Source organism: Tachypleus tridentatus, chromosome 13 (genome assembly GCF_004210375.1).
Source record: "Tachypleus tridentatus isolate NWPU-2018 chromosome 13, ASM421037v1, whole genome shotgun sequence".
Lineage (NCBI taxonomy): Eukaryota > Metazoa > Arthropoda > Merostomata > Xiphosura > Limulidae > Tachypleus > Tachypleus tridentatus.
This window is the reverse complement of record NC_134837.1, coordinates 129,523,926-129,538,236: the sequence shown is the minus strand read 5'-3', so window position 1 is coordinate 129,538,236 and position 14,311 is coordinate 129,523,926. Positions and strand designations below refer to the sequence as shown.

Sequence of the window (14,311 nt, the reverse complement as noted above, 5' to 3'; positions counted from 1 at the left end):
AACACATCAGTGAGCTTAGCTGAATTTTTAATGGCTCTTATCTTACAGTTAGAAAGCCAGAAATACTGTGATATTTATAGGACATTGTTTGCTTTTAGCATGTTATTATTTTGTGTTCTTTGGTGCATTATTTAATTAAAGTTATCTAATATATAAAAATTAGAAACTTTTTAGGTTATATTAGATAAAATATTCAAAGAATATTAATACGCATTTCTCATGAGGTGCAATTAGCCTTGTATATAATTAGGGTAAATAACAGAATAAATATAAAGTTTTACTGAAAAAGTTTGAAGTGTATTTAGGTTTTATAGATCTGGCAGATGAAATATGAGATTTTTCAGATGAAGAAAAATATTTTTAATCTTGACGTAATCACTTTGCACTCAGAGTTGTCAACACTTTGACACCCTATACTGATGGAGAAAAGTTTTATGTAAAACACTTCATTAAAAATTCTGGGTTTTTGTCTATAAAAGGCTTAATTAATTTTGAAATCTTGCAAAATTTTGTGAAGATAAACAAAATATTTTAGAATTTACAGTATGGAAACTATGTAGGTCATTTGGAGGTAGCAGTTTGGCTGATTCTGTAGTGAGTAAGTTTATTGGATTGATGAAATCATCACATGGGTGTTAATACACAGCTTTATGAATTACGTAAACTTAATAATTAATTAATGCAATGTTTCAGTGGACATTCCTAGGTTGTATTTGTAGCCAAGTTCTAAATATAATGAGGTTTCAACTGTAGTATTTATTTGTTTATGTATTATTTGCTGGTAATTCCTGTTTCACCCTGTACTTAAGCTTTTTAAAGGAGCACCAAATGTCTCTAAGAAAGTTAAGGCCACATTTTGCACCTTAAGAATTATAATTTTTTAAAACTTGCTACTAGTTATTAATAATACAAAAGCAGATGCTCTGTTCGAAACTATGTCACCTCAGTGAAATTGATTGACACCATTAATTTGGTTTATGATTTATCATATAATAAAACAGAAGCAGAAAAATTATAATCTACATAATTATTACCATGATGAAACAAGATGTGTAAAAATAAATTGTTTTCTTATTTATCATAGAATTTAAGATAGTTCCTTTGATGTTTACAGTTGTCTCTTGGAGGCACTGAAGAGTTACGTAAGTTAAAAACAAAGTATCGAGAAGAAGCTGGGCTATCTCCAGTTCCTGATGATACTATAGAGGTCACAAGGACCATGCGGGCTGCCTCGCCTCCTGCTTCAGCTGCAGATTTAATTGAAGCTCAACAGCAAAGGAGAAACAACAGACCATTTAAAAGAGTAAGTTAGCTGTGCACCAAATCAATGATTTATAAAATGTATGAGAGACAAAATTAATATAATTAGTTTTGTATATAAATAATTAAATCTAAATACTTTGTCATTGTGATGTGTGCAAGTCCCTTGATGTTGTTGGGATAAACAAGTGATGTTTACACTTTTGTTGTATCTAACTGAATATAATAGTTGCTAAAAGTGTAATGATTCTTATTCATACTGAACTTAATTCTAATCCTTTTAAGGTCAGTATGTTGTCTTTCAACTAAGATTTTTTTTTCTCAATTTATTTGTTGTAGACCTTTATATACAAGTTCTTAAATGAATTGTAACTTTCTGGTGCTGCTCTGTTCAAAACAATTAATGGATAATCATAACATGTAATATTGATGAAAAGTCAAGGCAAAAAATCTCTTTTTCAAATAAATTTAATCACCTTCTCAACTCGTTATGAGAAACGTACTGAAATGTGAATGATTGGTAATTTAGCTCATACATATAGTGGTCTCATACATTCTTCTCTTAATTGTAATACTAATTCTGTTACTGCACTGCATTTATTTGAGGCTTATTTTTACTTTAAATAGCTTGTAAACAGTGAATTTTTGAAGATAGTGATATCAAAAGCTATAAAATTCCAAATATTTACAGTTTTTGTTTTACAAGATTCATGTTTCTGGAGATAGTAAGAATATAGATGTGAAACTAGGATTACTAAGTGACTTATAACTGTCTTTTGTTTTGTACTTACTCAAGTTTGTGAAGATATAAAAGTTCTTTTCACATTTCAAGGCTACTTGGGGCTTTTGTCTTGTAAGTTATTAATAGCTTCTGTTAGTTTTATGTCATTAAAAGGTAATAAATTGACAACTTTCTCTCTATCTATTTATTTGACTGAAGTAATTGCTTTGATAGTTAATTTTATATTTATAAGAACTTGTAAATAAGTACTGTAATTTAGTGCCACAATGAACACTATTTTCATATTTTGCTCCTTAAGTAAATGTAGAAATTATAATGTCTTTTTTTAGCACATGCTAGAGGAGGATATAAAACCATTTTAATATGTAAAATAGAATAAAAATAAATGCTTCTAATTTTTCTTAGTTTTAATGCATTGCACATTTTTTTATCATCCCCTTTCAACAAAATGGCTTAGCTCATGATATTGTGAGATCTACATGATATGTGTATGAATTCTACTTCTGTATCAACAGTTAAATAGGTCATGCATAATAGCATGATTAGTAGCTACATTATGTAGAAGTTTTTGTAATAAAATCATAAATTCATCAAAAATTTCAAATATTTTAATAATATCCATGGTTACCATGTCATGTTTGTGTTTCAGACATCGTGATTTCTATGAGTTATTAACATTTATTAATGCAACGTCAGATGTAGCAGTACACCTGCCACCAAGCTTTAAGGATTAATATATTCTTTACTAATTAGAAGCTACAAATATAACCAGAGTTACTTAATGTGAAATTGCTTTAATATAAATGGTTTGGCAAGTTAAAATTCGTTTTTTTTTTTTTTTCAATTTAAAAAATATTGATTGTCAATTAACTTTGTCATTTAACTGATTTGTTAAAATTAATAAACACGGAGGAATTATCGGTGACTATATGTAACACTATTAAGTTGTTAAGCTGTTACACAGATAACACTCCTATATAATTGCAAACAGTTATAGCAAAATAGGAAGTACTGGAAAGGGAAAATAAAAGTCTGCCAGGCCTCGTGTACTGCTTAAACTTTGTCTAGTAAAGCAAACTTTAAGCTCTTTGACGTGTTGATTTTTTTTAGCATACCTGTATGTTTCTACAGTTTTTCTCTAGTGTATATGACAAAATGTAAGCATGTTAATATGTTCCTTCAACTTCAATCAGTATCAACAACTTTTCTTTAAAGTATCTGATGTTTAACCTTGTACATTTGTAAATTATTTTAAGTTTTTCACATTGCTAATGGAATTACAATTATATAAGCAGTAATTAAAAATTTCATTTTATTATACCTGATTTGAATATTTCTTATATTCTTTGATTTCTACCTGCAAATAATTATCTCTGTAGAGAGAGAATCTAGTGTCACCATAATTTATCTTAACAAATTGAAAATGTTGTTTGTTTGTTTTCATAGTTATAAATTATCCAACACGTGACAAGAATATTTACAAGGTTTATAATATGAAGTCTTAGGACAATTATTTTTCAGGAATAATTTATTTCTTTAGTTTTATTAGCATTGTTTTTTGTATGCAAAAAATCTGAGTTTTTAACGAAATATTTTTACTAAAGATTTGTTTGTGAAAATGGTCTGTTTCGTTACTATTCTGAGTGCAAAGTGATTTAATATTGTGATTAAAAAACTACTTTTCATTCAAAAAATCTCTAACATTATTTGCATAATCTCTATAAGTTAAATACATTTCAAATGTTTGTTTTCAGTAAGATTTTATATTTTGTTATTTTCTATACTCTGACTATGTGGGGATCTGTCAATTGACAAACCTTGTAACCATCATAAAAAAAGGAAGTTTAAATTATGTATTTTTCATGCTAGAATTACTACATGTTATAACACAAAAATACAAATGGTTAGTCCAAGTAGCTTAATTCTCATAACACAGTATATTTACATATATATTTATTATTTTTTAACATATTGACCTTCCAGTCATGCTTGGCTAACATTACATAACTTACATCGATGTGGTGCATTTGCACTTATGTTGTATATTCAGTAATATAAAACTGACCTTTAGTTTTCTCTGTCTTGGCTGTGTTTTAGTGCACTAGTATTTTGTAATATAGTCACATTTCAATTGTTATACAATATATATATGTATATAGATTATTACTATTTAGAAATTAGTTATTAAGTTTATTTTTCTTAAAATATGTAACAATAAATCAAGAAATAAAGCAAATAATTATCTCTTCTCACTACAACCTTTGTATTAAGCTGCTACTGGACATAGGTTGCTCAGCCTTTTATAGTTTTGCACATTGAAGATACCAGACAAAACTTTTTAAGGTTTTCTGTGTACAGTTGAATAACCAAAAAATTGTAAACAACTATACTGATACCATAGAATTCCACTATAATTTATTAAGCTTGGTAATAAGCTGTATTTAGACTTAAAAAAGCTGTTGACTGCTTATTCATATGTCACATGTTGAAGTGTATATAAGGGACTGTTTCCAAAAATGGAAAGAGGTGAATGGGGTCACTTTGTTTGATTCACTACATATCTCAACAAAATAAAAAGATATGAGGTTCTTATTTTATATTGAAGCTTGTCAACATTACTCATTTTAGTTCCTAATTTGTACATAACTATAGACTTAATATTTTGACCTCACAAACATCTAATTTCAACCAGTGCTGCATTCAGCATACCATGTGCTTCACTAAAATCTCTATTTAGATGTGTTCTTTTAATATTTATTTTAAATTAAGGAATTAGCTTGTATATAATATTAAAGCTTGAATTGTGATCTACAATTCAATTCCAAACTTATTGACATAAATTCATAAAATAACAGTTAAATAAATTTTTAAATGCAAGTCAACAAATGCAATGGCATGGTTTTTGACCCATGACCCATCGTGAAAGAGTTAATTAACAAGGGTAAATGAGGTATGTAAATTCATGGTGTATTTATGTATCAGAGTGCCAGGATACTATACACTTCTCTCATCATGTTTATTGAATTTAGTTTTTTATAGAGTTACACATTAAGCACTGGAACAAATACTATGTTTCTTCAGAGTAGATAAAACAAATTACAAGAATGGTTAAAATGTGATTTGAACACAAAGAATGGTGGGATGGGTAGAATTTTGAAATTTCTAAAATTTAGAAAAGATTTGTCTACAAGCTCTGGACTTGTCAGTGTAAATGGTTTCCATTTACCTGTAGTTTTTTAATTTTTCCATAATGTGAAATTTAAGATTGTGATTAAAATACACAGCATACATCCTTCTTCCCTTTGTTGCTACAGAGTTTAGCAAAACAAAGTAGCATGGAAGATCCTCTGGGATTTCAAGATATGGAAGGAGAAAATGGTACTGATGAAGAACTTCGTGACATTGAAGAACGACAGATTGCTCTTGATGAAACTCGTCTAACTAATGAAGATCCTAGACCACCTTCCCCTCGACCATCTACACCAGTTCCAAGTGGAGTGCAGTGCCATGCTTTGCTGTTACCTAATAAGGGACTTCCTTGGGTGCCCAAAGTACGTCAGAAAGATATAGAAAACTTCTTGGATCATACAAGAATGAAGTTTGTTGGATATCAACTACATAATGACAGATCTTCATTGGCTGGTCTCCCTCAGCCTATCCATGAAGGATTAAAGGTTTTGAAACAGGTATGATTTTTATTTGACTTTTTAACGTTTATACAATGATAAATGTTATTAGTTTGCACAATCAAAATTCAGTGCCTCATTGGTTATAAATAGAAAATGTTGTTTGTCTACAGAAACATTTGCCTTTAAACTTTAAAATTATTATTATGGCCACATTCCACAGTCATGGTTAGTATACTTTGAATATTAAATTCTGATGAAATTATACTTTGAATTTTTTCAAGTTTCTAGTTAGTAGTAATTAGTAATTTTTTTCTGAAACAACAGTCATCTTCAGGTTGACCTAAGAAAGTCGAAACATTGTTCTCTGCTATATAAGTGTTAATACCTGTATCAGCCATGCTGAGATAAATTTTTACTTTAAGTGGGTTTTCCCTCGGTGTGGATTCCTGTACATGGTGAGGGGGGACCTTCCAGGCGAGGCTCTGTTCTTTCAGTTTAACTCCTCTGGGATCATAACATCCACCCATTATTTGCCCTGCAAGGTTATCTGTGAAGGGGAGGAGAGGATCCTGGTGGTTGAGGGACCAACCCTAACACACCACTTTGGCCTTGAATTCCTGTAGATGCTTGGGTCAATCATCTTGTCCACTTGGGCTAGAGTCAACCAAGTACCAGTGTTTGATGTTCTCAACAGATACTGTGGACACTGTAAGTGATGCTGATGTTTGGGAATAGTGCTCATGAAACCCTGGCATTGCTGCAGTGTTTTTGTTTGGCATTGCAGTGTATCCCCTTGTAGGGCTCCATGGTGGGTGGGGTCAGTGGGCACCGAAATATTCTTTTTTTTTTATTATGGATTCTCCAAATAAAAACTTAAAATAGTGAAAAACAGTCCATAGGTAAACAACCACATCTTGAAGATTCTGAGCAGAAATCTTCAATATCTGTACCTCATTTTCTTGTACTACAATCTCTTTCAGACAAACTTTTAGGGCAGATGTCTCTCTTTTTCATTCAGAAGGGACTAGAGGGACTTACTGACTCTCAAAAGTCAGTAAAGAAGCTTTACTCTGGTGACATATTGGGGGAAACATCCACATCTCAACACAATGAACTCCTCTTCCATTCAAAGGCAATTGGGGGTATACCTATTGAGGTTACACCTCATGCTACTTTGAATTCATCACGAAAAGTTATTTTTGAGAAGGATGTGAAGAACATCTCTGAGTCAGGAGTTACTGCAGTGAGGCGTGTCTTCACTTTCAAAGATGGAATTATGATGCCGACCAATGTTCTAATTCTGACATTTACGTCACCAGGTCCACCTGCCACCATCAAGGCAGGTTATCTTAATTGCAAGGCACAGCCATACATTCCAAACCCTCTCAGATGTTTTCAGTGTCACCAGTTCAGTCACTCGAAGACATCATGTTGTGGTTCCTTGACGTGTGCTTGTTGTGGTGGCAAGGACCACATTGTCTATGAGTGTGAAATGGACCCTTGTTGCGTCAATTGCAATGGCTCTTTCCCATCCTACTTTCATTTTTGCCCTAAATTGTTGGAAGAAAAAGAGGTGCAGCATTTGAAATTGATACAAAACATTACTTACTTTGAGGCTTAAAAGTTGCTGTCCACCACTTCATCTCGGACATATGCTGCTTCACTTTGTTCCACTACTACAGTATTTCTGGGTACTGGGCTACGTTGGTATTCATGGAAATGAGCTCACCATCACTGGAGCTAAATCTATCTGCTCTGGCACTGTCACTGTGCCTGTTCCATACATGGACTATGGTCCTGTATTCAAGGCTTGGCTCTGTGCCAGTTGGCAGTCGACTTGGAGTGAGCAACATGAAAACAAGCTTTTCCAAATAAAACCTTCTATTCGACTTTAGCTATCTTGCTTCCATAAGGTTTGGAAAGAGGAAGTTGTTCTAACTAGACTATGCATTTGTCACAGTTTTTTAACTTATCATTTTCTTTTATCTGGGACTGATGCACTACTGTGTTGTCTGTGTAACACTCAGGTCACAATAAGCCATATTTTGCTGTCTTGCCATCATTACGACTCTCAATGACAGCACCATTAAACATGTTCTGTCCCAAGTTTTATCTGTAACATAAGACAATGTTATTGGTGATGGTGACACTGTCCACCTTAGAAATGTTTTTAGTTTTTTAAAGGCCATAAATCTTTTTAATGCTGTTTAAGTTTTTTAATTTATACATTAGACCTTTTTTTAATGTGAGTCCCTTCTAAGAATCAAAGTCAATCTAGTTCAGTTTGAAATTAGAAAATGGCTATAGCATCAAATAACTCAGAACCACAACTGAAAGGGTCAACTTCAGGTCACTAATGGTGGTTTTTGAAGCTACCTGTTAGTCTTCCTAGCAAGTTATGATAATTACAGTTATGCTACAGAAAGTCCTTTACAATTTGTATTACTGTAGTTTTTCTCTTACCACTGTAAACTAGATGTAAAAATTGGATTTAATGCTATTTATGTCTTTAATTCAAAAATTAAACATTTTATTTATTTTACCTTAATTTCCTTTCATGAAATTTACTAATTTTAACTTTTTACTGGATGTTTGGCACAGATAGCCTAGTTGCTTTGTGCCATAATACACCAAATGAACCAAGTGGGTTTCTTGTCATCACAAATAAGAGATTGAGTTGATGTGGCAGCCAAGATCTCTTCCAGTGACTTAGAGCTTCTCATTCTCTACTCGTATCAACAGGAGCTTAATCTCCACCATATGTTCTATATAGTGTTAGGAAATATTTTGTATGGTCGTGATATATAAACTGAATAGCAAACAGAGATTCAGATGGAACTTCCTAAATAAATTCTACTGTAACTGAATATTTGGCATCAAATTTACAACTTAATGACTGTGGTTGCATAGATCTGCAATTACCGTTCTTAACCATTGTCAAGCTTTCATATATAATGTGCACTCTGTATGGAGTGAAATGAAACAGACTATTACAGAAAAGAGGGTATATTAGATTGTGCCATATTCTGTCACATGCTACTTTCAGCATATGTAAGAAAAGTTTTATGTATATGCCAAAAACATATAGAAAATTTTGAACTTTCTAGAATTTGATGTTGAGGTAAAAACAATATTAGTCTGTTGATTATTTCAAAGTTTGCACAGGAATAAGTTAAAACATTGCTCAATTCATAAGACTTTATTATGCTTTAATAAGCATGATTGAATTTATGTATTGGTAATAATAGATTTACATCAGGAGTAAGTTAATTTTTTAATAGATTGTTATGATGTGTTACTTTTCCATTAGTTAGCTCTGCAATAAATGTACTAATTTGTTTGTTATTCAGCACATGTATACATCCTTAGCTGAAATACAAATTAAGAAGGAAGAGGATATTGCAAAGCACCCTTTATCTCAGGTAAGTGTGTTTGGTAGTCCTGTATCAGTCAGAGCAAATTAATTACTAAAGAAGAAAACACAGCTCACAAAAAAACTGTAAGCTACATGAGAAATTTCTTTGATATTTTAAATTAATATAATAAAGTCACATCTGACTAATTGAGACTGTGTATACAATAGTAAAAAATAATTTTTTTATCTAAACTATTGTGTAATATTTCATATTATTAGAACAGAATGTCTTTGTACAATTATTTTCTTTAAAATCTAAATATGTTGTTTGTTTATGTGAATTGTAATAAGCATAATCCGTACACTGATAAAATGTTCTTTGTGGAAAATCTTGTGGCAATAGATGGCTTTTACCTGTATGAAACTCAGTAATATTATTCTGTATTTTACCAAAGAAACTAATAAATAATGTCAAACTTTTTAATTTTCACTTATAACTACCCTTGTTTGTTTCAACTGGTTTTAGGTTGTTCATCAGTTTCATTTTTTTCTCATTAGTGTTTTATTAAAATGAGCTTTTAAAAAGATATATAATGTGTTATAATCATGAAAGTTTTAATTTTTTAACCAGACTCATTTCAAGATAAAAATAATTAAATACAATTACTTTTTTTTAGATACTCTTAATTTATTCAGTGTGTAAAATAGCATTCAGATCTTTTTTTTGTCTTTTGCAGATCACTGCCTTAAGAGGTCTTTCATTCTATACCCAAACTTATTGTTTTAGCTTGATAATGAGAGACAAAAGAGTCTTTAAAACACTGTTAAGAAGAATGTGTTAAAATCTTCACTTAACATTATTTTTATCAAACATTTAAGACTTATTTGTTTCTAATGCTTTGTCAGATTTTGCCATTTAAACTGTTAACTGCACTTTTTGTTCTGACTGATTTGTGTGATGAAAATTAACTTTGGGACCTGAATAAGTACAAATAGGTAATTATTTTTCTGTAACTATTCCAGAAGGAATGTAATGTTACTCAGAATGCTGTTGAATTATTTTATCAAGTGATGTTTCCTAATCTTCCCCAGTATATGGTAAGAATTAATGAAATGGATTATGTGTACTAAACGTTTTTCTTTTAGATATCTTGTGACAGAAAGTTCAATTTAAAATAATAATATGCACTTAAAAATCTGGTTGTTTTTAAATTGATAAAACCAGTTGTTTTTGTTGTTTTTTGAGGGGGTGAAGAATCATCATTTTATAAACTGTTTTTGTTATAGTGGAGAAAGTTATCAAATGCAACTATCAAACTATATCCAATAATGAAAGGAAGGAAAACCTTTTTCACTCAGTTTATTTCATTCTGCTAACATTTCAGTTTTTATTAAGAGAAACTGCAATACAATGATAGTTATAATAAACCCATACACTTTCAGTGAGCACTGCAATTTTAAAAACTGTCTGATAGTCTTAGATATTATTTTAGTAATTATTATAGATACTTTCAATTCATAAGTATGTTAAATAAATAGTGTAACTTACATTGTATTTACTTAGGCTTTTTTGATTTTATAAATAAATATATAACTAAATTACTGTTGTCATATTCCATTGCTGAGTACTTACTTTGAGGAAGCTCTAAATGTCATGCATCCAGTTGTAGCTGAAATTAGTAATTTTGATTTTAAGATTGTGGTACTTCAAAGTTTTAGTAGTGAATATGATCATTGTCTCATAATGCTAAATTGAGGTATGTAGGTTGAAATTTGTGGCTACTTGTAAGATTGCATTGTGGAAAATCCCTGTTAAACATATTAATATAACAGTAATGTGAGAACTTAAAATGAAGTACATTTATTAACATCAAATTCTATAAGTATTTTTCTTATTGCATTATTGAAATTTCATCTTAGTACCTATTTATATGATTGTGAAGTTAAACTGAAGTACATATAGTAAGTTAAACATTTGCTGCTTAGATTGCACTACTCAAGATACTTCTTGCTGCAGCACCTACATCTAAAGCTAAAACAGAGTCAATCAACATAATTTCTGATGTTTTACCAGAAGAAATGCCGTAAGTTAAACAACTGTAGTAGTTTTCTAGCTAAGAGAATTATTATCTCTAAGATTTCTTTCTAAGAGATTAAATGTAGGTTATCAAATATGAAATAGCAACTATTGTTTTTTGGTTGTTAACAAACAGAGTTGTTGAAATATTTAAAAGTTCTGTAAAGTATTTTCATAACACCATATCTCATGTGAAAGGCTATTTCAGGCTAGGTTAGTTTGCATACTATTCTGTAAGATATTAAATTATACTAACTTGTATGTAAGAATTCAAACAGTGAAAAAAAATTTTGTTCCTTCATTATCTGTTCATGTTCTTCTTTTTTTTTCTTTTTAGTAATCTAATTTAACTGTTAGTTAACTGATTTCTGTTTATAGGATGACTGTTTTACAGTCGATGAAGTTAGGAATTGATGTCAATCGACACAAAGAAATTATCGTTAAGGCAATATCTGGAATCTTACTTCTTCTCCTGAAACATTTCAAGATTAACCACGTGTACCAGTTTGAGTATATGAGTCAGCAACTTATGTTTGCCAACTGCATACCCCTGGTGTTAAAGTTCTTCAATCAAAATATAATGTCATACGTTGGTGCAAAAAATACGTGAGTGAAACGTAATTGTGTTGATTAAACAATTATTTGCTACATATTTTAAAATGAAATTGAAGGTGTAGTGTGAAAGATTTTATTTCATTTTTACTACAGAATGTATGTTAATATAATTTCTAGACACCTCGTATATTTATCATCTTATTTTTTTTCACTTGTAATTGCTAGCTGTGTTGTGCAGTATAGCTATTGGAATGTTCTGTGTTAAGAGAAACTTACAGATTTAGTGTGATGATTTGTATGGTATGGTATTACAGGGATATTTGTGCATCTCATTGTTTGTATGTATTTTAAAACAAAGATGTAATTGAAACTGTGTGTATCCCTGCTGAATAATTAACAGTTAATAACTTATGGTAAGGTTGTGACAATCATATATCAGTTTTAGTTATTGTTAGTGACCTATAGGATCACTTAAGTGTAATTATTTAAATGATAATTTTCTATATTATTATTGTTAGATACTAATTACTATCTAATTTATTGTATGTTTTGATTTCTGAAGTTTTAAGTAGGTCTGTCTCTGCAGTGGGAAGTGGCCAGAATTTAGTGCTGGTTGGGTCTTTCTGGTTGAAGGGCTTTTGTGATATCCACTTATTCAAGGTTTTCACGCTTAGGATTCCATGAATTCAAGTTTCAGTAACTTTTGTGCTTGGTTGAGTGAGAATTTTGCACTTAAATGAATGTAGAAGGCTTACCTTTATCTTTCATGTGTGTGGTTCACATCACATTACTTCTGTATTATTTCAGTCTATCATATGATATTCTTTTCTGTCATCATATGCTATTGCAGATGGGCATTACAGTGTTTTGCATGTGAAACATCTGGATTGTAATTTTTATTGGTCTTTTGTTTTGGTCAAATATATTCACAAAGATATAGTTGTCTGTTGTACTTTTGCTCTCTGTTGGGCCTTTAATTGTTTTGGTGTGTACCAACTGCATTTACGTCGTAGTGTGACATTGAAATTCTTACTGCATTTACATTGTAGTGTGGCATTGAAATTCTTCTTTTCAAACCTTGTGACTTCCTTTTGTTAGTGATATTTATCTTTACTATTCTTAGAATTTGGAGTATTATGAATTTGTTCAATCTGGAAACTAGATAGTCTGTGACATTGGTTTTTACACTGTTGTGGTAGACTTATTTATAGTGAAACTAGGCAGTCTGTGGTGTCTGTCTTTACACTGTTATTGTATACTGATTTGTAGTTAAAACTAGGAAGTCTGTGATGCCTGCCTTTACACTTCATGGTTGACTGATTTATAGTGACACCAGACAGTCTGTGGTATCTGTCTTTACACTGTGGAAGACTGACTGTAGTGAAAAACTAAGCAGTCTGTGGTGCCTGTCTTTACTGTTCTTTTAAACTGATTTATAGTGAAACTAGGCAGTCTGTGTTATCTGTCTTTTGATGTCTGTCTTTACACTGTTGTGGTAGACTGATTTATAGTGAAAACTAGACAGTCTGTGATGTCTGTTACACTGTTGTGGTAAACTGATTTATAGTGAAACTAGGCAGTCTGTGATGTGTCTTTACACTGTTGTGGTAGACTGACTTGTAGTTGAGGTACCTGTGTGTGTTTCACGTAAATTCCTGTTCTATAAAAGTTTTGTTTTATAAAAAAATTATGCTCTGGAATGAGAGTTTTAAATTTTCTTTTATTTCAGTTCTGTGAGATTTTGTCTAGTTTGACTCTGAATAGTGAATCTACATAATCTCTAAAGTACTTTAAGTTATATAATCTGTCAACACCCCCCAAAGTGAAATACTAAATCAGAAATCCAATAAAACCATGCTTCAATATTGAAACAAATACCACAGTACATATAAGATCGAGAAATGCTGTAACAGTGATGATCTATAACCTATAATGTGAAGCTAGCAGAGTCTGATGCCAGTATTGTTTATCAGCTTGTGTTTAAGTCTTTGGGTTTTCATGTTCTTTTCCTGCTAGTTAGTGAATGTCTTCTAGTAAAACACACAAACTCCTTGAACCCATCTGGGCATTACTTTATGATGTATTTTTGTTTGAGGACAACACATTAAATATTTACTGTTCAGAAGTCTTGATCTTAGCCCTGTCTCCCCAAAACAATGCAGGCATAAGAATTGTTTGCTATATTTCTAGACAGAATGTCATGAAGTGAATACATTAGTTATTAAACAGAATTGGCTATTTGCAAAACATGGGTTATTAAATATAGAATAGGCAACTCACAAAACATGAAAAGTTACCTTTCAATTCAAATAATTTGGATTTGTTTTTAGAAAACATTCTACTACAATTTATTAAAATTCATGAAAATGTAATGTTACCAGTGTAAAACATGTATACCTGTTAAGAAATTAGTTCACATTGTAAATGCCATAAAAGAATTCACAATGACCTCAAAAGACATCACAATTAGTTTGTGATGTACCCACAAGCCATACATTTCCAGAATATAGAAGATTTGTAACACAAAAGATGATAAAATGAAGAAAAACACAACCATTCTGACAGTGGATAAATGGAACAATAAACCATATTTCCTGCTGTTAAATGTCTGAAAAACATAATTATCAGGACAGTGTATATATATATATATAAAGGCAGAACAACATTCAAGAAGAGCCACGACACAATACAGG

At 31.0% G+C, this 14,311-nt stretch overlaps 1 protein-coding gene across 4 annotated transcripts in view; it reads left to right on the top strand.

Annotated features, from left to right (window-relative positions):
* The window catches only part of Strip (striatin interacting protein), a 61,862-nt gene that overhangs the window by 25,354 nt on the left and 22,197 nt on the right, over window positions 1-14,311 (top strand). For 2 of the 4 annotated variants that reach the window (XM_076481909.1, XM_076481911.1), the window contains exons 6-11: window positions 1,115-1,303; window positions 5,317-5,688; window positions 8,982-9,053; window positions 10,013-10,084; window positions 10,973-11,070; window positions 11,442-11,669. In XM_076481909.1, the coding sequence (XP_076338024.1) occupies window positions 1,115-1,303; window positions 5,317-5,688; window positions 8,982-9,053; window positions 10,013-10,084; window positions 10,973-11,070; window positions 11,442-11,669 (1,031 nt within the window). Of the gene's footprint in view, window positions 1-1,114; window positions 1,304-5,316; window positions 5,689-8,981; window positions 9,054-10,009; window positions 10,085-10,972; window positions 11,071-11,441; window positions 11,670-14,311 lie in introns of all 4 variants that reach the window. The other 2 variants (XM_076481908.1, XM_076481910.1) reach the window with 1 other exon arrangement.